At 42.8% G+C, this 27,943-nt stretch overlaps 1 protein-coding gene across 2 annotated transcripts; it reads left to right on the top strand.

The window, feature by feature from the left end:
• The first annotated feature begins 339 nt into the window (after nucleotides 1-339).
• Nucleotides 340-27,597, top strand: ANGEL2 (angel homolog 2). 2 transcript variants are annotated; one of them, XM_089677778.1, is made up of 9 exons: nucleotides 340-446; nucleotides 10,641-11,147; nucleotides 13,083-13,306; nucleotides 16,101-16,170; nucleotides 17,270-17,688; nucleotides 22,371-22,482; nucleotides 23,864-23,927; nucleotides 24,795-24,949; nucleotides 27,255-27,597. In XM_089677778.1, the coding sequence occupies exons 1-9, from the start codon at nucleotides 350-352 to the stop codon at nucleotides 27,401-27,403; spliced, it is 1,797 nt and encodes a 598-aa protein (XP_089533904.1). In that variant the 5' UTR covers nucleotides 340-349; the 3' UTR covers nucleotides 27,404-27,597. The 2 variants fall into 2 exon arrangements, with proteins under 2 accessions (XP_089533904.1, XP_089533905.1); XM_089677779.1 differs by having other exon boundaries at nucleotides 13,086-13,306.
• Nucleotides 27,598-27,943: the final 346 nt, after the last annotated feature.

A 27,943-nucleotide genomic window follows, 5' to 3' on the forward strand; every position in this document is an offset into this window, starting at 1 on the left:
ATACACACGTACTCCCATGCACCATACACATGTACTCCCATGCACCATACACATGTACTCCCATACACCATACACATGTACTCCCATACACATGTACTCCCATACACCATACACATGTACTCCCATACACATGTACTCCCATACACCATACACATGTACTCCCATGCACCATACACATGTACTCCCATACATATGTATAAACCCAATGAAATGAAAGCTGATGGCTGTAATAAATCAATATTTTAGCCAGTAGAACGAGGACCATCAGCACACAGTACAGTACAGCGAGCTCCCTATGTGAGCGGCTTCCGGTCTGTACAGCCAATCAGAAGCCGGAGCCGGCTGACCAATGCAGAGTACTGTTACACTGATCTCCCGGCATACTCCGCTCTATCATGGAGGCTGTGCTTTGGGTATGCTGTGTAGCCGGAGCTCGGTGAGGTCAGGTGAGTGCAGGCTGGGGGGACACATAGCCACACAGGAGGGGAAGAGGAGGGCCCCAGCCCGGCAGGGAGAGAAGCTCCAGCGGGACAGGAGCTAGGCATCCCCCATCTATTCTTACTGATGGCTGCTGAAAAAATAGAGGCCTGCAGGGCCTGAGTACACAGTGTTATGGAAGGGGTATCCTTGGTGATGGGCTCCTCCCACCGAGATTTGGAGAGTTTTATAAGATTTATTCACATCATTGTGTGTGATTTCTGACCTAGATACCGAGATGTCTTTGTCTATGTATGTACATACCGTGTGTGTGTTCATGTATGTACATACCGTGTGTGTGTTCATGTATGTACATACCGTGTGTGTTCATGTATGTACATACCGTGTGTGTGTTCATGTATGTACATACCGTGTGTGTGTTCATGTATGTACATACCGTGTGTGTGTTCATGTATGTACATACCGTGTGTGTGTTCATGTATGTACATACCGTGTGTGTGTTCATGTATGTACATACCGTGTGTGTGTTCATGTATGTACATACCGTGTGTGTGTTCATGTATGTACATACCGTGTGTGTGTTCATGTATGTACATACCGTGTGTGTGTTCATGTATCCACATACCGTGTGTGTGTATTATGTATGTATACTATGTGTGTTTATGTATGTATATACTATATATGTGTGTGTGTATATACAGGTGAAACTCGAAAAATTAGAATATTGTGCAAAAGTTCATTTATTTCAGTAATGCAACTTAAAAGGTGAAACTAATATATGAGATAGACTCATTACATGCAAAGCAAGATAGTTCAAGCCGTGATTTGTCATCATTGTGATGATTATGGCTTACAGCTCATGAAAACCCCAAATCCACAATCTCAGAAAATTAGAATATTACATGCAATCAATAAAACAAGGATTGTACATAGAACAATATCGGACCTCTGAAAAGTATAAGCATGCATATGTACTCAGTACTTGGTTTGGGCCCCTTTTGCAGCAATTACTGCCTCAATGCGGCGTGGCATGGAAGCTATCAGCCTGTGGCACTGCTGAGGTGTTATGGAAGACCAGGATGCTTCAATAGCGGCCTTCAGCTCTTCTGCATCGTTCGGTCTCATGTCTCTCATCTTTCTCTTGGTAATGCCCCATAGATTCTCTATGGGGTTCAGGTCAGGAGAGTTTGCTGGCCAATCAAGCACAGTAATCCCACGGTTATTGAACCAGGTTTTGGTGCTTTTGGCAGTGTGGGCAGGTGCCAAGTCCTGCTGGAAAATGAAGTCAGCATCCCCATAAAGCTCGTCTGCGGAAGGAAGCATGAAGTGCTCCAAAATCTCCTGGTAGACGGCTGCATTGACCCTGGACTTAATAAAGCACAGTGGACCAACACCAGCAGATGACATGGCTCCCCAAATCAACACAGACTGTGGAAACTTCACACTGGACTTCAAGCATCTTGCAGTGTGTGCCTCTCCATTCTTCCTCCATACTTGGGGTCCTTGGTTTCCAAATGAGCTGCAAAAGTTGCTCTCATCAGAAAAGAGGACTTTGGACCACTGAGCAACAGACCAGGTCTGTTTTTCTTTAGCCCAGGTAAGACGCTTCTGACGTTTTTTGTTCAGGAGCGGCTTGACAAGAGGAATACGACATTTGAAGCCCATGTCCAGGATCAGTCTGTGTGTGGTGGCTCTTGATGCACTGACTTCAGCCTCAGTCCACTCCTTGTGAAAGTCCCAAACACTTCTGATTGGCCGTTTCTCGACAATCCTCTCCAGGCTGCGGTCATCCCTGCTGCTTGTGCACCTTTTTCTTCCACACTTTTCCCTTCCACATAACTTTCTATTAATGTGCTTTGATACAGCACTTTGGGAACATCCAACTTCTTTTGCAATTACCTTTTGAGGCTTTCTCTCCTTATGGAGGGTGTCAATGATGGTTTTCTGCACAACTGTCAGGTCAGCAGTCTTTCCCATGATTGTGATTCCTACTGAACCAGACTGAGAGACCATTTAAAGGCTCAGGAACCCTTTGCAGGTGTTATGGCTTAATTATCTGATTAGAGTGGGACACCTTGAGCCGAGAATATTGCACCTTCTCACAATATTCTCATTTTCTGAGATTGTGGATTTGGGGTTTTCATGAGCTGTAAGCCATAATCATCACAATGATGACAAATCATGGCTTGAACTATCTTGCTTTGCATGTAATGAGTCTATCTCATATATTAGTTTCACCTTTTAAGTTGCATTACTGAAATAAATGAACTTTTGCACAATATTCAAATTTTTTGAGTTTCACCTGTATGTATATACTATATGTGTGTGTTTATGTATGTGTATACTGTGTGCGTGTGTTTATGTATATACACACACATACACAGTGATCAGTAATAACGTTATGACCACCCACCTAACATTGAGTAAGCCCCCCCCTTTTCCCATCAAAACAGCCTGGAACCCCCGCCGCATTGACACCACTAGACCTCTGTAGGTATGCTGTGGTATCTGGCAGCAAGCAGTCAGAAGCGGATCCTTTAAGTCCTATAGGTTGTGAGGTGGGGCCTCCATGGCTTGGATTTGTTTTTCCAGCACATCCTACAGATGTTCGATTTGATTAAAATCTGGAGAATTTGGAGGCCAATTCAACACCTCAAACTCATTGTGTTCCACAAACCATTCTTGAACCTGCAGTGTGGCAGGGCACATTTTCCTGCTGAAAGAAGCCACTGCTATCAGGGAATGTTGTTTAAATGAAGGGGTGAACTTGGTCACCAACAATGTTTAGGTAGGTGGTACATGTGAAGTAACATCCACATGAATGGTAGGACCCAAGGTTTCCAAGCAGAACATTGCCCAAATCATCACACTGCCTCCGCCGGCTTTCCTTCTTCCCATACTGCATCTTGGTATCATCTCTTCCCCAGGAAAGCGACATACACGCACCTGACTATCCACATGATGTAAAAGAAAACTTGATCCATCAGACCAGGCCATCTTCTTCCATTGTTCCGTGGTCCAGGGCTGATGCTCATAGGTCCTTTTGCTTGTGGACACGGGTCGGCATGGGAACCCTGACCAGTCTGTGGCTACGCAGTACCATAGACCAAAAAAAAAAAAAAACCCTACGATGCCCATTTTTTCTGCTTTCAACACATCTGCAGGGCCAACTTGTTTAGTTGCTGCCTAATATATCCCACCCATGTTCAAATGCCATTGTAATGCGATAATCAATGTTATACACTTAAAGAAGAACTCAAGGATAGGCAAAATAAAAAATCACCAATTAGTACACCTCCCCTACAAAACACTAAAAATTAATAACATTTTGAAAATCCTTACCATTTAGGAGAAAATTCTTATAGAATTTTCATGACTTCATCTCTTTAATTCAAAAGATAACCACATCTGCTCTGACAAGGAGGAGGTGTAACAGCAGGGATTACGTCATATCCTCTCTTCTCTCTTTCTCTGCAGTAAAAGGAAACTACAGTTCCCATCAACCACAGGGAATTGTAGTGAATGTGGGTGTGTGCACTAGGCCTGTACACGTTGAATGTGTCTGAGAGTCTCGGGTCCGCCCACCACTGGAAGTGGGACAGAATTACATCACTGCTTCCTGGAGAAAGAACTACAGAAGGGATGTGCCAAGACCAGTGGCTGGGGGAATAGGAGGCATAGCAGGCACCGGTTTAACAATCAGGAAACCAAAGAGAATTAAAGGTTTGATTTGAAAATTAATAGGATATTTCAGAGCAAATACTGAGTGAACCAAAAGATGGATGACATAATCAGTGAAGGTAGGAAATCAGCAACAAGGACATGTAAAGACGTTTCTGCCCGGAGTTTTGCTTTAACCTGGCAGTGGTTATAATGTTATGGCTGATGTGTGTGTGTGTAATAAATAAATATTAGAGATGAGCGAATTTCTCAAAAATTCGATTTGGCTGATTCGGCGAATTCCAGTGTGAAATTCGATTCGATGCGAATTTCTTCGCTACGAAGATGACTTATAAAAAGGGTTTCTAGGCTTCAGAGAGCCTTTAAATTAGTGCAGAACACTGTACCTTTAATTTAAATGCCCTTGGAGATGAGGAAAGAGAAGGAGAAGGAGAAGGATGAGAAGAAGGAGAAGGATGAGAAGAAGGAGAAGGATGAGAAGAAGGAGAAGGATGAGAAGAAGGAGAAGGATGAGAAGAAGGAGAAGGATGAGAAGAAGGAGAAGGATGAGAAGGATGAGAAGAAGGAGAAGGATGAGAAGAAGGAGAAGGATGAGAAGAAGGAGAAGGATGAGAAGAAGGAGAAGGATGAGAAGAAGGAGAAGGATGAGAAGAAGGAGAAGGATGAGAAGAAGGAGAAGGATGAGAAGAAGGAGAAGGATGAGAAGAAGAAGGAGAAGGATGAGAAGAAGAAGGAGAAGGATGAGAAGAAGAAGGAGAAGGATGAGAAGAAGGAGAAGGATGAGAAGAAGGAGAAGGAGAAGGATGAGAAGAAGGAGAAGGAGAAGGATGAGAAGAAGGAGAAGGAGAAGGATGAGAAGAAGGAGAAGGATGAGAAGAAGGAGAAGGAGAAGGATGAGAAGATGGAGAAGGAGAAGGATGAGAAGATGGAGAAGGAGAAGGATGAGAAGAAGGAGAAGGATGAGAAGAAGGAGTAGGATGAGAAGAAGGAGAAGGATGAGAAGAAGGAGAAGGATGAGAAGAAGGAGAAGGATGAGAAGAAGGAGAAGGATGAGAAGAAGGAGAAGGATGAGAAGAAGGAGAAGGATGAGAAGAAGGAGAAGGATGAGAAGAAGGAGAAGGAGAAGGATGAGAAGAAGGAAAAGGAGAAGGATGAGAAGAAGGAGAAGGATGAGAAGGATGAGAAGGAGAAGGATGAGAAGAAGGAGAAGGAGAAGGATGAGAAGGAGAAGGATGAGAAGGAGAAGGATGAGAAGAAGGATGAGAAGAAGGAGAAGGATGAGAAGAAGGACAGTTCTGTGACAGTTTCTGTCTATTTCTGACAGTTCTGGGACATTCACTCCATACAGCTGTTTCAACCGCTGTATGGAGGGAATGTCATGGAACTGTCAGAAATAGACTATTAATGACAGTTCTGGGACTGTTCTTCCATGCAGCGGTTGAAACATTGTATGTATTTGTTTCCATAAATGGATCCATTTATGGAAACAAATACATACAATGTTTCAACCGCTGTATGGAAGGACAGTCCCAGAACTGTCATTAATAGTCTATTTCTGACAGTTCTATGACATTCCCTCCATACAGCGGTTGAAACAGCTGTATAGAGTGAATGTCCCAGAACTGTCAGAAATAGACTATTTATGACAGTTCTGGGACTGTCCTTCCATACAGCGGTTGAAACATTGTATCTATTTTTTTCCATAAATGACATTCTGCAAATACACTTAGAGGAGCGCTGCAGATACACTTTTTGCCGGCTTGGAATTAATCTTATTTTCATCCTACTTCTTCTTCTTCATCCTCATCCTCATAAGAAGAAAAAGAAGAAGTAGGATGAAAATAAGAATAATTCCAAGCCGGCAAAAAGTGTATCTGCAGCGCTCCTCTAAGTGTATTTGCAGAATGTCATTTATGGAAACAAATAGATACAATGTTTCAACCGCTGTATGGAAGGACAGTCCCAGAACTGTCATTAATAGTCTATTTCTGACAGTTCTATGACATTCCCTCCATACAGCGGTTGAAACAGCTGTATGGAGTGAATGTCCCAGAACTGTCAGAAATAGACTATTTATGACAGTTCTGGGACATTCCCTCCATACAGCGGTTTCCGGCAAAAAGTGTATGTGCAGAGTTCCTCTATTCTGCAGATACACTTAGAGGAGCTCTGCAGATACACTTAGAGGAGCTCTGCACATACACTTTTTGCCGGCTTGGAATTATTCTTATTTTCATCCTACTTCTTCTTCTTCTTCTTCTTCATCCTCATCCTCTTCTTCTTCTTCTGAGGATGAGGATGAGGATGAAGAAGAAGAAGAAGTAGGATGAAAATAAGATTAATTCCAAGCCGGCAAAAAGTGTATGTGCAGAGCTCCTCTAAGTGTATCTGCAGAGCTCCTCTAAGTGTATCTGCAGAATAGAGGAACTCTGCACATACACTTTTTGCCGGCTTGCAATTATTCTTATTTTCATCCTACTTCTTCTTCTTCTTCTTCATCCTCTTCTTCTTCTTCTGAGGATGAGGATAAAGAAGAAGAAGAAGAAGTAGGATGAAAATAAGATTAATTCCAAACAGGCAAAAAGTGTATGTGCAGAGCTCCTCTAAGTGTATCTGCAGAATAGAGGAACTCTGCACATACACTTTTTGCCGGCTTGGAATTATTCTTATTTTCATCCTACTGCTTCTTTTTCTTCTTCATCCTCATCCTCAGAAGAAGAGGATGAGGATGAAGAAGAAGAAGAAGAAGAAGTAGGATGAAAAGAAGAATAATTCCAAGCCGGCAAAAAGTGTATGTGCAGAGTTCCTCTATTTCTGACAGTTCTCTCACAGCTTCTTCACATGTACAGCGGTTGAAACATCTGTATCCTAAATGGAAACTAATAGATACAAATTGTATCTATTAGTTTCCATTTAGGATACAGATGTTTCAACCGCTGTACATGTGAAGAAGCTGTGAGAGAACTGTCAGAAATAGAGGAACTCTGCACATACACTTTTTGCCGGCTTGGAATTATTCTTCTTTTCATCCTACTTCTTCTTCTTCTTCTTCTTCTTCTTCATCCTCATCCTCATCCTCTTCTTCTGAGGATGAAGATGAAGAAGAAGTAGGATGAAAAGAAGAATAATTCCAAGCCGGCAAAAAGTGTATGTGCAGAGTTCCTCTATTTCTGACAGTTCTCTCACAGCTTCTTCACATGTACAGTGGTTGAAACATCTGTATCCTAAATGTAAACTAATAGATACAATGTTTCAACCGCTAAACATGTGTTCCTTCTGTCAGAGAACTGTCAGAAATAGCGGAGCTCACTGCAGGGACACTTTTGCCGGCTGATCGGGAAATGTTCGATTCGCGCACCCGAAGTAGGCAAAATTTCGGTTTCGCCGCGAATCGAATATTTCCTGAAATTCGACTCGAATTCCGGTTCGCCTGGTTCGATTCGCTCATCTCTAATAAATATATATATATATATATATATATATATATATATATATATACACACACGTACATTTTTTTTCACTTGATCGAGCAGAGTTGTTTAGATTTTACCTACAGCTTTAGTGTGATACCATCCGTACCTTTTCTAAATACAGTGCTCAGCATAAATGAGTGCAACCCAACAGATTTGCCAGAAAACCTTTACTTTCCTTTCAGAATCCACATTTTCTATGGGACACAATACTATAAAATACTCCCACAAATGTGAGCCATTGATTGCAAACAAAATGAATACACCCCAATGTGTAAAACAAGAATTCAACTACAGGTGAGTCTAATTCTTCATTAAACAGGTGTCCAGCAGACAGCTGATTATAAAAGGGCTTTACTTAACAAAGAAAACCCCTCCACTTTTATGCTGTCAGCAATGGCACCACATGGAAGAGAAATATCACAAGGCCGGAGAAAGAAAATTTCTTTATACAAGAAAGGTGAAGTCTACAAGAAGATCAGCAAAGCTTTACTTATCAGAATACTGTGGCAAAATTTAACAAAGATGGAACTGCAACTATCTCACAGAGATGTCCAGGCCATCCATGGAAGTTAACACCTCAACAGGAGCATTTTCTGATGAGAAAGGTTGAAGAAAATCGCCATGCAAGTTCATTGCAGTTAGCAGAAGTAGAAAGCCAAACTGGGGTGAATGTTTCCCGTGACACAATATGGCGTACACTGCAGAGAAATGGCATGCATGCATGGGTGTCGTCCACAAAGGAAGCTTCTCCTAAAGCCCATGCACAAAAGAGACCGCCTAGCATTTGCCAGGGCCCACGCTGAAAAAGAAGACTACTGGGACTCTGTAATCTGGAGTAATGAGACCAACATAACTGATGGCTTTGCAAAGGTGAGGAGTACAAAGAAAAATGCATGGTACTTATAGTGAAACATGGTGGTGGCAGTGTCCCTCTGTGGGGCTGCATGAGTGCTGCTGGTGTCATGGAGCTGCATTTCCTTGATGGTATCATGAATTCACAGATGTACTGCTCTATATTGAAAGAGAAGAACTCCATGCCGTCGATCGTCGTGCACTTTTCCACCATGATAATGATTTAAAACACACATCTAAGGCCACTGTTGCATGTCTCCTGATCTGAACCCAATCCAACACCTATGGGGAATTCTGAAGACAAGTTGAGCATCTCTCTCCATTCAGCATCCCGGCTCTAAAAGAGGTCGTTCTTGATCAATGCAGAGAGATTTGTCACCGACTTGTTCATTCCATGCCTAGAAGACTTGGTGCTGTCCTTACAAATCATGGAGGTCATACAAAATACTAGATGAAGTAGTTTTTGTTGGGGGGTGTATTCATTTTTGCATCAACTAATTTTGAGTAAAACTGAAGATTTTGTAATCTAAGTTATATTATTAACTTTACTTTCATGTTATGAGCTAAACAAATGTTCTCTGACAATCGGTTGTGTCAAAAGTTTGCATATTGTTCTTGTGTTTGAGATATTAATTAGAATCTTGCTGTTCAAAAGGGGTGTATGCATTTATGCTGAGCACTGTATATGCTAGGACAGGATATCCCCCAATCTTTTACCCCTTTTGCATTTTATGGGAAAAAAATTCCACTGGACTTTTCTTTTCACAAGTACAGAAGTGTGATATTGCACCTGCATTTATGATAGATATTCGTTATCCTTAAAGCAGGGCTCGACAAATCCAAGGCGCCAGGTCGCAATGGCGACTAGAAATTGTGTCCTGGCGCCACGGTTCACACACACACACTGCCTCCCATTAGACTTCTATGGGAAGGCGCGCCCCATAGACTTCCATGCAAAAGCTCCTGTCCATAGCAATCCTTTGGGAACACCTATCTCTGTATGTCACTCGACTCTATCACTTGCGAGTCTGGAACGCACCGCTACAAACTCGAACAGGACCCTTTTCATAATGTCATTCAAAACACGTGTGGATCACATCTGTGTGAACCACTTCAATAGGAACACAATATCTAGCCTGTTATGGGAATCTGTGAGTTTTTTAAAATGAATCCATAATCGCATATGTGTGAACCAGGGAGGTTCCATTCACACTTGGGTGTTCTGGGATTGCAGCAGAATTGCTGTCATCACAAAACACAGGTTCAGGTGCCATTATTTTCAGTGGCGCTTAATACATAGCAAATCTTGTCAAACCCAGCTCTTAAAGTGTGACTGTGGTTACATGTATGCTGTACATTGACCTGCCCCCTGCAGCCTCATTCAACACGATTTTGTCAGTAAAGCTGCAGTCATTTCTCAGTTCAATCCTATGTGGAGGGGAGCTGCAGATATCTCTTAAAGTATATGTAAACTCTCACCTTTTAAACAACCAATTTATTTTAAAATACAAATTAAAGGCAAAATATTTGTGTATAGATATAAAAAAAAAATAAAAAAATACATTTTTTTTCCCTGTTTTATAAGTGACCACACACATACCCTCTATGCTTCTTATGCAACTGAGAACAGAGAGGTAGGGAAGGAGAAACCGCACACTTGTCTTCCCAATTAATGGCTGTGCAAGGATGGGGGACATGTGAGAAACAGTGTGTTTATTGGAGGAAACCACACTGCGTTCCCAGCACAACCCTGGCAAACTGACCATGCTGTGATCTCCTGCCTAGTGTGGTCAGTGTTTAACAGGAAAGCAGAGAGACTGGCGGGAACACCAGGGATTTCACACATAGGAAGCAATACAAAGAGAAAAGGATACTTTTTCATACAAATACATGGTACAGGAGGCACATATCAGGAATATTAAATGTTTTATTTACATATTCTTTAATAATCCACTGCCCCCACCCTTCCCCAAATGGGAAAAGTAAGAGGCTGACTTTAAATTCACCTGCCAAGACCCTGCAGAGTTTACACGTTTTCAGTACATGTTAAACTGTATTTGTAGCATTCTTGGTAGGAAATTAACCCAGGGCAAAAGCTCTGTACATTAATGATGCTGGCTGCTCTACTAAATGTATTTAATGCTGTATATACATTTCTGTGTTTTACTGACCGTTCATGGATGATTTCTTCTTCAGGGACTCCGATGTTCCCGCGGCATCTACAGAGTGTGGGCAGCAGGTATATTGCCCACACTGGGCAATCCCGGTTCTCGTGTGTGAATAGAGACATTCCTAGATGTCCATGGTGGACCACATATTATCCTCAGAATCCCACATATTATCCTCAGAATCCCACATATTATCCTCAGAATCCCACATATTATCCTCAGAATTTTCACCAGCCTGTCAGAACTTGGCATCCTCAGGAATACTTCAGACCCTACCCTTGCCCTCGGACGCCAGCATTCCTTGGTCCCCCTTGTTTGCCCTGGGCCCCTGGCCATCCATCGTGGATTCACATTTCACAATATAATATGAACTCTACAGGGGATGAAGCAATTAGGAAAAGAAAAAGCACGGAGAGTAAGGACTGTGAGAGGAAATTGTGGCCAAAGCGATCCTATCCACCAGCTAATGACTTCAGTGTTCCTCCAGCACAGGATCCATCAGGCTTGTCGGCCAGTCCCCAACCAGAGGGCAGAGGTAAGGCTGGTGACATTGTAACCCAGCTGTGTACTGTGGAACAGGATGTCAAATTGACTGAATGTAGCTTCTTCCCAGCTAGTAAGATTGTAACGGATAGCTTCTTCCTAGGAGAACAGCAGCACCAGAGCCTGCCATATGCAAATAGCTTATCATATAAGAAACAGTAGCTATAAAATTTGAAATCTGTCACCCAGCTGGGATCCCACTATCCAGCGGGAGCACCCTTATTCCCATTTGGAAGGTTGTGACTTTAGGATTTAGCCCTAGAAGTCTGGCCCTTGGTAACAATGCACACAAGGTCAAAGGACCATATAGAAGAACATTTTCTGGTTAGGAAAATATAGTAGTTGGCACCTTTTTATGATTCCTGTACCTTTTTGAATGAAACAAGAATCATAAGGTAACACAGAAAAAAAATCTCTGGATGATCAATATACATTGCAATGATTTTAACAAGCTTTGCTGTAGATTTTGCTGTTTCTGCACCGCAGAAATAGCTGTTGGTTTCACTGTCCCTTGGAAGCTGGTTTTGAATGGGAGGTATGTGTCCATTATAATCAGCTGGTTCACTTTCAGTGTTCTGCTGAAAAAAGCTGCAGGTTCAGCATCCTTCTAGGAGCAATTAACCCTTTGCCCTGGTCCACGCTGAATGCAACTTTGAAATCACACTACTTCGCTTGACCGATTTTACTGCGATTTCATTTAACAGAAGTCAATGCAAGGTGCAATGAAATTGGGGGAAAAGGCGCATTAACTATTTTTGAAACTGCGCTACTTCGATTCGCATGGATTAAGACGGTGCCATAGAATGACATTAGATGCGACTTCGGGTGCGATTTGTAAATCATATGTTGCACCGGTGTGAACCAGGGCTTGGGGAATACTTCACTAAAAGTGATATTTCTGGTGTAATTTTACATAAAATTATAATCACTGCATATTGAAATGGAAAGGTATTTTTTTTACTAACATTAACATGGTTTTAGATGTGGTGGCTTCATTCATTTTTTCTTTAGCTTTTTTTCCTGTTTTTACCTGGTGATCTGGCCAGTTAGACACCTCCAGTATTCAAGTGATGCATGCTGAATGAAGTAGCACTCTGGCAACTTTTGGACAGCAGCATTGTCAGTCTCGAGAGAGGGGAGTGTTGGATGTATTAGCAGATTTAAATACACTAATAAATTGCAGCCAGACTCCAGATAATACTTTATAAGCAGTTACAGCAAACAGATTTTTCCTTTTGGGATAAAGGATTTATATAAACCAAAGCTGATCATTGTAAGCACTGCTGTTAGCATTAAATGGTTTGTCTTATCCCATGTAACTGCTATATCTGCAGGACAGCTTGTTTTTTTGAAAAAGCAACAGACTTACTGACTGGATCATCAGGTGGAAAGAAAGCCTAAAAAAGAAAACTAATGCAGCCATCTCATCTAAGAATTGGTAAGCTGCAATATAACAGTTTGCTTTTGGGTTTAATACTACTTTAAATTACAAAAGCGCTTGTGTATCAATTGTATATGCTATATCTTTGCTGTATTTACCAGTTTAGGTTTTAACATTTTTTTAAATGACTCACAGACAAAGGGACAGGCAACCAAAAACTAATATTCCGCTTTGGCAGATGCTGGGATGTTAAATCAAGACAGTTTCTCATTTCTTGGGGACTCTGTTGGTGGGTCCTTGGGCCTGCACATCTGCTGTGGGTGTTATGAGGGCCTCCCTCCATCTTGCCTAGAGTTTTTTTATTTATCTCTTATTGTAGGGAATACAACAGAATGAGCTGGAAAATACAAAGATGTGCTGCAATACCAAAAACTCCTAGGAGAACAGGAATATTTGAGAATTGTGACAGGGAGATCTCACTGTTAGGACAATTATGATAATACACAAATGGATGTAATAGGAATATGTAATGAATATTCTCGTTAGCAGAAACTACAACGAAGAGGAAGTGGGAGGACTTCAGTCACCTGTACTGTGAGCCATCCAGAGGAAGAGGAAAGTTTGATTTTTCCGTGTTGTGTTATAATATCCTCTCTCAAGACCTGTTGGAAGATAACTCGAGCCTGTACAGCCACTGCCGGCGCCCCCACCTCTTCTGGAACTACCGGCTGCCCAACATCCTTAGGGAGCTGGAGGAGATGAATGCTGATGTAAGACTGACCAGTATTTTACCTGTAAACTTTCAGGCCAAAAGTTTTCTGTAAACTCAAATTGTTCCAAAGTTATAATCCCTCAAGTATTGTCTCCTGTGGCATCCGTTGTTTTTTCTCCGTCATATACAATAACAGAAATCTAGAAGAACAAAAATTTAAAACTGTGAAAATCATATTAAAATTGCCTGAAAAGAACCTTGGATATTAATGACCTTCTCCCCTCCTCAGTGTGACAGTGTTTGTTTGGGGTCTGACAGTTGTCTGCTCAGGGCCAAGCACTGCATGCTGGGAGAAAGGGCCACAAGATGTTGTGCAAGGTAAATTCTGGCAATCTATGCAGATCAAACATATTCCTTACTTTCTTTTTAAGGATGGTAGAGTGACCATATGAAATGCAGGTTTAAAGTCAAAGCTCTGATCTGCGCCTTTCAGTCTGCCACCCCATAATACTGGTCAGTAACGTTGCTCATCATGTTGAAGGACTAATGCAGAGGTGTGGGAAGCAGGTGGGTGAGGGGGGTGGTTACGGCAAATGTCCACATTTACATCTGCTGAATGATGTGAAGAATAAGCATCCCAGGTTTTAGAAACAAATGTGGGTACAAATGCCATATATGCTGCCACTTGACCATTTGTTATGTTCATTACTGGTCAGATTTTTAACATACCGTATTTGCCGGCGTATAAGACGACTTTTTGACCCTTGAAAATCTTCTCAAAAGTCGGGGGTCGTCTTATACGCCGGTACACATGTTAGGGGGGCTGCGGCATTAAGTACAGGGGTTTGCAGGGGCTGATGTCTCTTACCTGGATCCAGTCCCACGACGATCCGGTCCAGGAAGCGCGGCGTCTCCTTCAGTTCGGCCACTGGATGTTCGTGCGGCTGCTCGGCTCCGCCTCCTCACCGGTGATTGGCCGCCAGAACTGTAGCTCAGGAAAGGCACACAGGCGGCCAATCACCGGCGAGGGGGCGGAGCCGAGCGGCCCCGCGAAAATTGAGTGCCGGAGCAGCAGGTAAGTGTGCTGTGTAGAGGTGCTGCTGCAACCACATATGCTGGCTGCAGCAGCACCATACGAGAACAGGGTCAGCAAGTCTCAGTGGGAGGAATAGTGCCCCATCATTGGTGTCACTGATACCAATGATGGGGCACTATTCCTCCCACTGATACCAACGATGGGGCACTATTCCTCCCCCCCACTGACACCAACGATGGGGCACTATTCCACCCCCCACTGACACCAACGATGGGGCACTATTCCACCCCCCACTGACACCAACGATGGGGCACTATTCCACCCCCCACTGACACCAACGATGGGGCACTATTCCACCCCCCACTGACACCAACGATGGGGCACTATTCCACCCCCCACTGACACCAACGATGGGGCACTATTCCACCCCCCACTGACACCAATGATGGGGCACTATTCCACCTCCCACTGACACCAATGATGGGACACCATTCCTCCCACTGACATCAATGATGGGGCACTATTCCTGCCACTGATACCAATGATGGGGCACCATTCCTGCCACTGATACCAATGATGGTGCACTATTCCCCCCACTGATACCAATGATGGGGCACTATTCCTGCCACTGATACCAATGATGGGGCACTATTCCTGCCACTGACACCAATGATGGAGCACTATTCCTCCACTGATACTAATGATAGGGCACTATTCCTGCCACTAATGCCAATGATGGGGCACTATTCCTGCCACTAATACCAATGATGGGGCACTATTCCTCCCACTGACATCAATGATGGGGCACTATTCCTCCCACTGATACCAATGATGGGGCACTATTCCTCCCACTGATACCAATGATGGGGCACTATTCCTCCCACTGACATCAATGATGGGGCACTATTCCTCCCACTGGTGTGCATTGGAAGAGGGGTAGTCTTATACGGCGAGTATAGCCCAAACACTACATTTTAGCAGGAAAAGTAGGGGGGTCGTCTTATACGCCCAGTCGTCTTATACGCCGGCAAATACGGTAGCATGTGTTTCTCCTTCCCTGCTATCTGAATTCCCTAAATGTTCTGTTGCAAGTTAGCTGAAATTAGGACCTAAATATCTTCTTTTTTTTTTTCCCCTCTTTCTCAAAGACTACAGTTAATATTTACTGGACTTTCTACTTTAAAACCATTTTACACTATATGGTCAAAACCGTATGTAGACACATGGCAATAACCTCTATATGAGCTTGTTGGACATCCTATTCCCGAATCATGGGAGTTGCCCCCTGGCTTTGTGGCTTTAACAGGCTCCACTCCTCTGGGAAGTGGAGGTCAGGGCGCAGGTACTGATGTTGGCAAAGACCTGACTTGCAGTCTGATTTCTACTTCATTCCAAAAATGTTGAGGGTTAGGGCACTGTTTTGTCCAATTGAATTCCTCCACACCAAACTCATCGAACTGGCTTTATGCATGGGGGCGCAGTCATGCTGGAGAAGAAAAAGGACTTTCCACAAACTGTTGCCAGAGGCTTGGAAGAGCACAATTGTATTTAATGTCCTTTGCATGCTGTAGATCTAACTGTACCCTTCACTGGAGACATCTGAACCCTCTACTTTTGGCCGTATAGTGTATGTGTGATGGTCAGATATCTACAGACATTTGGCCACATAGCATATCTATAGTGTGACTCTTCTCCAGCTGCAGGAAGTGAATGTGAGATGCATTGGTAAATTTTCTGGCAACTTCAAATAATTGGTGAATCAGTAAATCATCACTATTTACACATTCCCCATAATTTATTATTTTTGCTTTTCTAGATTTTATGTTTACAAGAAGTTCAGAAAGATCACTACCAGGAGCAAATCAAACCCAGCTTGGAAGCACTTGGTATGGAGCATTTAGATACTTATTTTTTCCCCTTTTTGTTTTGCTAAATGTAGTAATCTGCTTATGTAAAATAAATCAGGCTTGTTTTCTTCTAAGTCTGTTTGGGATTTCCCTATTTGGTAACAGTTAACCAATATTGTGCTCAGATCGGCAGCTGCAGCGTGATGTCCATACCAGATCAGTTTTGCAGGCTGTCCAGATCAGGAAACATCATTACTGCAGAAAGGTAGCACCTGTATATCTGTTATGAGAAATATATACTTTATATTTTAAAGGCATTGTACACTTTTAAAATGTTTTTTAAATAGGTATTAGGCTACGTTCACACTAGCCTTGTATGCAAGCGGCAGACAGGCGTTTGGGAAGCGTTTTTATCGTTTCCCAAACGCCTGTAAAAATTCTGCACATTACAGCACATTGTGCTGTTCACACGGGAACGTTAGCGTCGCGGTAAAACGCACGCCTCTGGTCGAGTCAGGCGGAGTTGAAGCCCCCTTTTCAAGTCTTGCGGTGCAGTTGCGACGCGGTTGCGGGGCATTTGCGGAGCGTTAACACCATTCAAACTTCATTATAGGCGTTTGTGGGGTGTTAACACTTAGCAACCGCCGCTAAACCGCGCATGTGGCGTTTGCGGAGCGTTAAAAAACGCAAACGCTGGACCAACGCTTGTCAAATGCTATATGGGGGTTTGACAAAAGTTAGAAAACAGTCAAGTGTGAACGAGCCCTTAATGTAGTCCTATCCCCTGTGTTTTGTTCGCCTTGCCTTTTTATAATGATTATCTCACATGTTGCATCTGAAATTTGTAGTTTCATGGCTTATCGATCGTCTTATGTCCATATATTCATTCATCTAGCTTGTACCTATCCAATAAAAGGACAGGCAACTTCTTGTTTGGGTCACCAAGTTCTTTTGAATTACACTGAAATGAATGGGTTGTCTGTATAAACTCTGAAGTCTAAAAGATTTAGTAGTGGTACATCACTCCTAACAATGTAAGATTAAAATGGATCTTCTAGTTTAACTCTTGGAAAGTGTTGTCACTGTATTACCAGGTTTTATGTGACATATACTGAATAGGATACGTTTTGTATTTCAGGATACCTCTGTGAGTTCAAGGCTCGCACCGGGAGCAAACCAGATGGCTGTGCCATTTGCTTCAAATCCGATAAATTCAACTTGATGTTGGTGAAACCAGTGGAATATTTCAGGAGGAACATTGCTCTTCTAGACCGGGACAACATAGGCCTGCTGCTAATGCTACAACCCAAGCTGGAGAGGGAAGCACCAACCATCTGCGTGGCAAACACCCATCTGCTCTATAACCCCAGAAGAGGAGACATAAAGCTCACCCAGCTGGCTATTCTTCTGGCAGAGATTACCGAGGCCGCTAAAATGCAGGATGGGAAATTCTGCCCCATCATCCTCTGTGGGGACTTCAACTCTGTTCCTGGCTCCCCACTGCTTAGATTTATAAAGGAAGGAAGGCTCAATTATGGGGGGATGACCATTGGGAAGGTAAGTACATGTTTCATACACTGTCAAGACCTTCCAGTATTCTTGTGATTTCTTCTCAATTTCTGCTCTATTGACCACATGCCATGAGAACAGGAAGTGAAGGGAAATTTACCAATAGAGACACATACAGTAGTACCAAGTCAACAGAAGTTCTTACCCTTATGCCATTTAAAAAGTAATTTCATTTTAAAGGGCCACTATGTATTGGTTACATATTTTTTGTATGCAGTAAAATAGATTTTAGAAGCTCTGTTATATAAAGTTTACAAAACCCCTCCCCACAAAATAGTTCTAGTTTACCCTTTTACCCTGAAGTAGTTTCTGTAATGGAGCTAGCACCAGGCATCCATTCGCTACAAAAAATAAATTCCAGCCCCTGGCATTTTCTTGCATGCAGCATTGTCAAATTTATGATGCCAGTGTGGTTGTTGGTGAGCCTGTGGCATGTATATTTTTTTTCCTCCGGCAACAGATGTATTAAATACTAACAGTAGTCAATTATTTGTTACATATTTTTGTCTTTAGAACATATATAAAAGGGGTAGGCAACTTTTGAGCATAGTGTGCCAAAAGAATATTATAACAGAAATTGCCGATTTTATATTTAAAGAAAAAAAAATCAACTTCACACTGATAGTGATCGCGAAAAGGAAAAAGTACTTGAATGTTCGTAATTAATATGGAGCTTTCAAAGATCAATGGAAAGTGGTAAAATTAAATGGTAACTTACCCTTGTTCAGATCACCTCAATTCCTGCAACTTCACACTTCAGATCACCCCAATTCCTGACTGCAGATTGTCCCAAACGCATGTAGCTTTAGACCACAGATCAGCCTCTATGCGTGCAGCATCAGCCCTCCGATCCGCCCCAATGCGTGCAGCATCAGCCCTCCGATCCGCCCCAATGCGTGCAGCATCAGCCCTCCGATCCGCCCCAATGCGTGCAGCATCAGCCCTCCGATCCGCCCCAATGCGTGCAGCATCAGCCCTCCGATCCGCCCCAATGCGTGCAGCATCAGCCCTCCGATCCGCCCCAATGCGTGCAGCATCAGCCCTCCGATCCGCCCCAATGCGTGCAGCATCAGCCCTCCGATCCGCCCCAATGCGTGCAGCATCAGCCCTCCGATCCTCCCCAATGCGTGCAGCATCAGCCCTCCGATCCTCCCCAATGCGTGCAGCATCAGCCCTCCGATCCTCCCCAATGCGTGCAGCATCAGCCCTCCGATCCTCCCCAATGCGTGCAGCATCAGCCCTCCGATCCGCCCCAATGCGTGCAGCATCAGCCCTCCGATCCGCCCCAATGCGTGCAGCATCAGCCCTCCGATCCGCCCCAATGCGTGCAGCATCAGCCCTCCGATCCGCCCCAATGCGTGCAGCACCAGACCTCCGATCCGCCCCAATGCGTGCAGCATCAGACCATAGATCAGCCCCAATTCTTACACCAACACACCTCCATATCACACCAAGTTCTGCACCTTCACTTCTCAAATCAGCCCAAATGTTTGCAGTTTTAGACTGTAGATCCGCCCCAATTCCAGCATCTTCATGCCGCAGATCAGTCTCAATTCTTGAAGCTTCAGACTGCAGGTCAGCCCCAGTGCGTGCAGCTTCAGACTGCAGGTCAGCCCCAGTGCGTGCAGCTTCAGACTGCAGGTCAGCCCCAGTGCGTGCAGCTTCAGACTGCAGGTCAGCCCCAGTGCGTGCAGCTTCAGACTGCAGGTCAGCCCCAGTGCGTGCGTCTTCAGACTGCAGGTCAGCCCCAGTGCGTGCGTCTTCAGACTGCAGGTCAGCCCCATTGCCTGCGCCTTCAGACCTTTTGCCTGCTGTGATTGCTGCTGGATGCACACAAAGTGTCTCACAGCTAGTCCCACACAGGTGTCAAAGGCAGCAACAGGAATCTGCAGATTTGTGCTGCTGCCATTCATACAGTAGCTAAATGCCCATGTTAAAGTAACCTTACAACAAGGTTTGTGAACTAGTACTTTTAGAACAAATAAAATTTCTGAAGAACCAGTTACCAAACCCTGTTATAATGTTGTAGTTCTAAGCAGCACTCACAAAGCCGCACTCACAAAGCCGCATGCAGAAAACCAGGCACCAAGCCGCACTCGCCAAGCCTGGCACAAAGCTGTACTCACAAAGCCAGGCACAAAGCAGTACTCGCAAAGCTGTACTCACAAAGCCAGGCACAAAGCAGTACTCACAAAGCTGTACTCACAAAGCCAGGCACAAAGCAGTACTCACAAAGCCAGGCACAAAGCAGTACTCACAAAGCTGTACTCACAAAGCCAGGCACAAAGCAGTACTCACAAAGCTGTACTCACAAAGCCAGGTACAAAGCAGTACTCACAGAGCCATAGTCACAAAGGCAGGCACAAAGTAGTAAGTATAACTGGCTTTGTAAGTACTGCTTGGTAGTACTTACGAAGCCTGTAATAAATTAGTACTTAGAAATTCAGTTAAATACAAAGCCTCGGCTTTTCTGGCTATAATGATCTCCCCTCCAGCCTGAGCCAGGTGCACGGCTGCTGAGGCAGAGGACCAAGCGTACACCAGTTAGAAAAAGGAGACAGCATGTGATCACCAATCAGAAAAACCTGGCTAGGGTTGGCTCAGGCTAAAAGACTGCGTAACATTACAATGGTAATTACCATTTCAAAGGGAGAGTTGCCTGTAGAATCTGATTGCTTCTCTGCACATTGAGAATGGTGAACCAAAGCTGGCGGGAGGAGAGGTGGGTGTGAACCAGCCACACTGCTTTCCCTGTAAGCAGCTACAGCTGCTGGCTGGCCGGGTTTCCTGTGTGGGAGATGGCTCTCCCAGGATTGCTCTCCCATGCCATCCAAAGTAATGCTGTGTGCAGTGTCTGTCATGTGCCGGGGATTGCCAACCCCTGATATTATTTTTCTAGTTTTGGATAGAGTAGGAAATGGTTAAAACCCCTACTGTTATGTTTCTTTTTTACGTCTTGACCTGTAGACACAGCAAGGGTGAGTAATCTCTCCTAAGTAATGGAAATCCTCTTAGACATTTGGATAAAATGTCCCCATTAGAATATTTCTCCTCTGTTCCTGTTCTGGTGACAAATGTTTGATTTCCCATCACTTTTAGTTCCAAAGACAATAGTCAACTAGGGTGAATCTTCCGAGCTGGGGCACAGACCGCAATAAAAACCTGAATGAATCTGATATTGCATTGTAGTGCCTCAATTTTAAAGTACAAATTAAAGTTTTTTTTTAGTGAGTGTCTGTTTATAAATCCAGCCCATTTCAGGGGTTGTAACTTTGCCCCCTGCATCAGAACCCAGGAAAATGTTTCAAAGCAACAGTGTATGTGGACTCAATAATCAATATATAGTTTGGTGTTAAAGTAGAACTAAAGGCAAAACTTTTTTTTTTTCATTTTTGAATAGTGTAAGGGAGTGTTCTAACCCCCCTTAGTTGTGTTTTTTATTTCTGCCACCTGTGTCCCATTGGGGAGATCTCCCTTCCTCTCCCATAGCCAAAACAAGAAATGAGAGGAAATCCCTGTAAATTAGGGAATCCCTTGGGATCCCCCAGGTCACTGGAACTAATGTCCCCATTGGAAGATTTCTCCTCTTACTTTTCTGTGACAACCCAAACTGTGGGTTTATGTCTTACTTTCACTGATAATGGTAAAAACAGGACAATTAGAGAGGGAGAATCTCCTTAACAGGGGAACAGACAGCAATAAAAACTGACAGGGGTTGTAATCCATCTTCACTCTGTCCAAAACTAAAAAAAAAAGTTTTGCCTTTAGTTATACTTTAATGAAGAATTGCAAGTTTGCACAGCGTCCATCAGCATACACTGTTTCTATCATTCTATCATGTTTTCATCAAGCCCTGATGAAAGGGGCAGAGTCGCAGCCTCCAAAATGCGTTTCAAATGTCATTGGAATAAACTTGTATCTGTATGGGAATACCTGTGTGGTGCTTCAATTCTAGATTAATTCAATATTTATTTTATTGCTGTCTGAACTCCTTAATGCAATAACTTAGGACCCCAGGATCAAGACCTCTCAACGCCTAGACCTTGTTGATAGAAAGATACTGACCCATTTCAAGGATCCCATCCCATACATACTTACCAGTCACTTTATTAGGTACACCTTGCTAGGGCCAAGAAAATATCCCACCACACCATTACACCACCACCACCACCAGCCTGAACCGTTGATACAAGAGATGCTATTCTGCATACCTTGGTTGTAACGAGTGGTTATTTGAGATACTGGTGCCTTTCTTTCATTTCAAACCAGTCTGCCCATTCTCCTCTGACATCAACAAGGCATTTTCATCCACACAACTGCCACTCGCTGGATATTTTCTTTTTTTCAGACCATTCTCTGTAAACCTTAGAGATGGTTGTGCGTGAAAATCCCAGTAGATCATCAGTTTTTTTTTTTGTTTTTTTTAAATGCTCAGAACAGCGCGTCTGACACCAACAACCATGCCACGTTCAAAGTCACTTAAATCCCCTTACTTCCCCATTCAAATGCTCGGTTTGAACTTCAGCAAGTCGTCTTCATCACATCTAGATGCCTAAATCCATTGAGTTGCTGCCATGTGATTTGTGTTACCAAGCAATTGAAGAGGTGTACCTAATAAAGTGGCTGGTGTATGTATCTCCTAATTCTGCATTTTTTTTGTGTCTATATAGGTGTCTGGGCAGGAACAATACACCTCAGGACAAAGGATTTTATCTATTCCAATTTGGCCAACAAGCTTGGGCATCAATCAGACGTGTGTGTATGAAGCCCAGAAGAGAAGAGGTTCAGTACTGTCTTAAACTTTAATTCTTCTAATTTAAGTGAGCTTTCCTAAAGAGCTGTAAGGGGTGGTTCTTTATATATGTGCCTATGGGAAATTACACTTGTAAACCTGTCCAAGCAAAAGAGAGAGGCTGGCATTAATGAACTTTCTGAAAATGCTCTTGGCCTGGATGTCATGTTAATGCTTTTTTTTGGGGGGGAGGGGACCAAGAGTTCTGTTTTCACTGGCTGCTTTCTTGCTTTTTTGTAAGGATTCTAGAAGTATTGAAGCCATCGAGAGTCAGGCAAATCTTCAAATATATCTTTGCGCCCCTTGGATCATAGGACTTACAAGTGTTAAGTTATTTAATTGCATCTTCTGCATAGTGAATGTCTGACATTTGACACTGAATCACAGTATCGGCTTATAGCAGAGTTCCACCCAAAAGTCTGCTCATCTGCCTCCCTCCCCCTCCCCCTTCGTCTGCCACATTTGGCACCTTTTGTGGGGGAGGGAGGAGTGGGTACCTAGTTTTGAGAGGTTCCCACTTCCAGCTCAGATTGCTGCGGCAGATCCCCCCCACAACCCTATGGGACATTTCACAGGTCCAAGAGGACTGCTGTCCATTCACAGAGCACAGCGTGCTTCTCACATGTGCCTTGTGGCTTCACAGCCGGTTTCCTAGGATGGCGGGCCCAGCACCCGACAGCCAATATGAAGAATCGATTCTTGGTGAGGACACCGTTGGATCCCTGGATAGGTAAGTGTCTTAATATGAAAAGTCAGCAGCTACAGTATTTGTAGCTGCTGACGTTTATTTATTTTTTGGTGGGAGACTGGGGGCCGGCTTTATGACCCTATGTACAGTCTGAGTCAAGGATCCAGTGGGACTTCAGAGGAACCCAGGGATCAATTTGTAGACTATCAAAGGTACTTATGGGCATTGCAATTTTTTTTTCTTAAAGGGCTAGTTCACCTTTTACTGACTTTTACTGACTTTTCCCACAGACTTCCCTGTGCATTGACATGCAGTGCTCCTTTTGTAAAAGAAGGCTTACTCTTTACGCCTCTCCTTCCTGCCAGCTGTAGGACAAAAAGGAGATGGCAATGGAAGGAGCAGCTGAAAAAGTAAGCTGGACATAGATGGCTTGATTTTTGTCTTTGAGCCATTTAAAAGGGTCATTTTATATACTGACTTTTCAAAAGGAAGCATAACATTCTGTGTAAACAAACCTGACTTCCGCAAGGCCCTTTTTCTTGGAATAACCAGACCGACATCTCACGGAAAATGAAAGACCATCACTTTGAGAGATCAAATCCGTTGCATCAGTGGATTTTATTGAGCTGCCTTTGGCCACCCTTGTTTGGATGACTTCAGTTTAATTTCTTTTCTATTCCTAGAGGACAGACTGAAAGAAGAAGCTGTTAGGTATGCTTACAGACAGACAGAGGCATCCCATTACAGGTATGTCTGTATCCACAACGTCCTTGGCTGTAGATTGGGGATAATGGGGAGTATTTTACTGCACCTACAGGCTTTTGGTCCAGATGTGCAGCTTCTCCAAAACTTGTTCTACCTTGTACCACCAGCACTGTCATCTCCTGGGTGTGGGATCATTTTATTGTCTTCCTAAGCTGGCCGTTTTCATTCCAAAAAAGTGGATCTAATGATTTGGCCTCTCAAACTGTTTTGTTGAAAAATTTTCCTTTTTTGATCGGGTGCAGCACTGATCAATGTATTCTGATTTTTAAAAACCTCAATTTATATCTGTATAATAAGAAGGTAAGTGGACTAAATGTGACCAAGTGCATTTTTAACTTGTGTAATGGGTATATGAGTTTACTGATCTATGCTCCGCATCCTGAACCCTTCAGTAGCATCCCCAGGAGAGGGAACACGAGGGTGGGATACACGCTTGGGTTGATTTACTAGAGCCCGAGAGTACAAAATCCGGTGCAGCTGTGCAGAGAAACCAATCGGCTTCTAGGTTTTAGTTGAGCTTAATTGAACAAGCTGACGTTAGATGCTGATTGGCTCCCATGCACAGCTGCACCAGATTTTGTACTCTCCAGTTTTAGTAAATCAACCCCATAGTGTCATTGTGTAGAAGTGATTGGGTAGCCTTACAGCCACCCAGATCATGTTGCTGCATGACATTCCTGCAGAAATTAATAGAATATGAAATGCTGTGACAGTAAAAGGTTTAACATGTTGATAACTTGATCAGTAACCACTCGTTACCGATTGAGTCTTTGGACCTAGTGGGTGGAGATACACAGCTTTGTGTTTGACTCAATTGACTTGATTTTAAATGATCTCTTTCTCTATCAGGGAGGAATCCAATCTGCACCACAACTTCAGCTTTTCCTCAGTGTATTCCCATATCTTCCCAGACTCTGGGGTGCCAGAGGTTACCACCTGCCACTCCAAATCTGCCGTCACTGTGGATTACATTTTCTATTCTGCAGCCCTTTTTTCCCAGCCAGGTAAAACTTGAATTATGCCCACTATTTTATGATAGATCTGTTAATGATCAATACTTTTATGCACTGTAAAAACTAGAAATGAGAGGACCTGAGCTGTAAAGACTCTGCCACACAGTAAAGATATCCAGAGTGGGGCTAAAAGGTTTTTTTTTTTTTTAATGCAAAAAAAGTTATTGAAGCTCCATGTTTTTTTATCTTCATTTACACATTAGCAATAAATTATCATTTTATAAATGTAAAAACTGTCCAAAAATTATTTTGGTGAATCTGGAGGTTAATTTCTTAAAAATGTTCACTAGATGGCGCACAAGAACTGTGATTGTTTCACATACATAAATCATTTCAGAGGAAGAGTTGTCTGTGTTGCTAAAATACATTTTACATGCTACCCAAAACTGTAATCCAGTGTTTTGTAATTGCTAAGGAGTTAAACCTCCGGACCATTTGTTGATATCTCTGAAGAACTGCTGATGAGATCTTTGCTCTTAAAGCTTCTTATGATCTCTTGCCATAACATTCACATATGAATAGCATCCTTGCAGATTGTGGCAGACTTATACCCTAGTATGTTCTCTTTCAGCAATCCAAGGTCCACGCTCCCTTGTCACTCTGGTTTTGGTTGTAGCCATCTTTTCTGGTCTTTTTTCAGCATCCAGCACTGTTCTTATTTCAGCCATTGGATCGTAGTGTGTGTGTAAATATATATATAAAAAATAAAAATTTAAATTCTTTTTTGCCAAAAAAAAGACTTGTATACCAAACATTTTTTTATGAGATTCTAAGTACAGTTCTGCATTAGGTTCAAGGGGCTGCACAACTACTGTGTTCTTTTATGAGAGACTCCAACTCTCTCTCTGTATTGTCAAATGAATATGAAATTAGCACATTGAATTATTAGAAATGTTGGAGTTTAATTGATATCCTTTATTGGCTAATACATTTGATTTTAGACATCTTCTAGACTTGAGAACTCAAACCAAAATTTTAAGTTAATGTCAATTTATGCCCAGATTGCACAAAGTTACATATTCTTAAAGCAAGATTAAACCCAAAAAGGTAATATATTGCAGCTTACCAATCATTGGATGTGGCGGCTGCATTGGCTTTTAATTTTTATTTTTTTTTTTTTAGGCCTTTTCTCCTCTTTTTTTTTTTACCTGGTGATCTGGCCAGTAACACACCTCTTGTATTAGAGTGCCCCCACTCTGAATGAAGGAGCACACAGTCACTTTTGGAAAGCAGCATTGTCAGTCTGGGGAGCAGGGAGTGTTAGATGTACTAACAGATTTAGATACACTAACAAATTGAAGCCAAGCCCCAGCTAACACTTTTTAAGCAGTCACCACAAGTTTTTTTTTTTTCCCTTTTTAGAATAAAAATTTTACATAACCCCTGTCGGTGTTAACTGATGTGTCTCAACCCTCTGCTATATCTATAAGACTGCTTATTCTGTGGAAAAACAACAGACTTACTGACTGAATCGCCAAGTGAAAAGAAAAGCCTAAAAAAGAAAATAAATTCTGCCACCATATCTAAGAATTGGTAAACTGCAATAAAATAGACCTTTGTGCTTAATACCACTTTAAAATTCAGTAAAAGAGCTTTTAAACAAGCTAGCTTTGACCTTTTTGTAGCTGCTTTTGTTGTGAAGTAATTCATTCTTAAAGATCACAAGAGACTCTTATCCCCAGTTCACATTTAGGTGGTTTCCAGCGGCTGTGTTTGCTCAGACAATTAATTTGATTGTGCTGCTGTACCTCATGAAAACACAGGGAAAAGGTCTCTGCACCTTTTCCAGAAGTGCAGCCATAGGTAAACTGCATAGTGCAGTGCAGTTCTCCGTATGGAAAATCACACAGTGGTTTCCAGTGTGTGGGGGTGTCATTAGCAATAATGATACCACACGCATCTCTTAGGCACCAGTGCCTTTCTCTGTGGGTGTGGGAAGGCGTACAATTTTGCATCTTCCCGCACCCATTCAGATGTGAACTTTAAAACCTAAAGTGGGTTTCAGATGTTTTCTAACAGCTTTGATCTTCTCTCAGTAGAAAGTAATAAAAGAGCTGAGATTTTAGTGGACTTTGCAGGTGAATTTCTCCACAGTGCCTACCGCAACAGAAGTGAGCATTGGTTTGTTTTATGGTATTTTTACTGCTTGTGCAGAATCTGAAAATACTTTATCATGTGTAGTCTTGACACAGGTTCATTTTAAGATGGGTCATCCTATATGCACACGGCAAAGATATATTTACCACAAGCACCACTTGACATAACTCCTGTATTTTGTTTCTTCATCTTGTGCCAGGAGCCAGTGTTCCATATGATGGGCTGCAACTTCTTGGAAGGCTATCCCTTCTTGCTGAAAAAGATTTATGGAGCGTCAATGGCCTTCCCAATGAGACCAATTCCTCCGACCACCTTTCGCTGCTTGCAAGGTTCCGGCTGGAGGTATGACATCTGTCTGCCCCTCGTTTTTAGATACACTCATGCTCTGGGTGTTTATTATTTATTCCAATTTTTAATGTTTTTACTTGTACTTTTATTGATTTGTATTCTGATTTTTGTGCCATTTGTAAAATGTTCAAATTCAGGGAAGAAATTGTAAATATTTTCTAAGTACAAAATAATAAAACAAATGGTTTATTTGGCTTCTATTTTCTATATGGAGTGGGGAAGTGTAAGCCCAGATGCAGGATGGATGACCCCTTTTCCCATCTAGGATCACAATGTATGTCCTGGGTAACCCATCCTGTTCCCTCACCTACCACCTGTACATAACAGTATGCAGCCTGGTGTTATCAGAGGTCCTCTATGGTGGTGGTCAGATCCTAAATGCTGCTAAACACACTTTCTGCAGCATTTTCATGCGAGGTTAGGGTGGCAGTTGGGACCTTTTGTAAGCCTTAAGCTCACAGGAAGTAGGTTAATTGATGGTGGGCATCATTCAACCCAGAACAGGACCGCTGTGAGTATGTAGGAGACAGCAGTAGAGAC

The sequence above is a fragment of the Staurois parvus genome, unplaced genomic scaffold (assembly GCF_062004578.1).
Source record: "Staurois parvus isolate SC_StPar_1 unplaced genomic scaffold, SC_StPar_1.0 ptg000192l, whole genome shotgun sequence".
Taxonomy (NCBI): Eukaryota; Metazoa; Chordata; class Amphibia; order Anura; family Ranidae; genus Staurois; species Staurois parvus.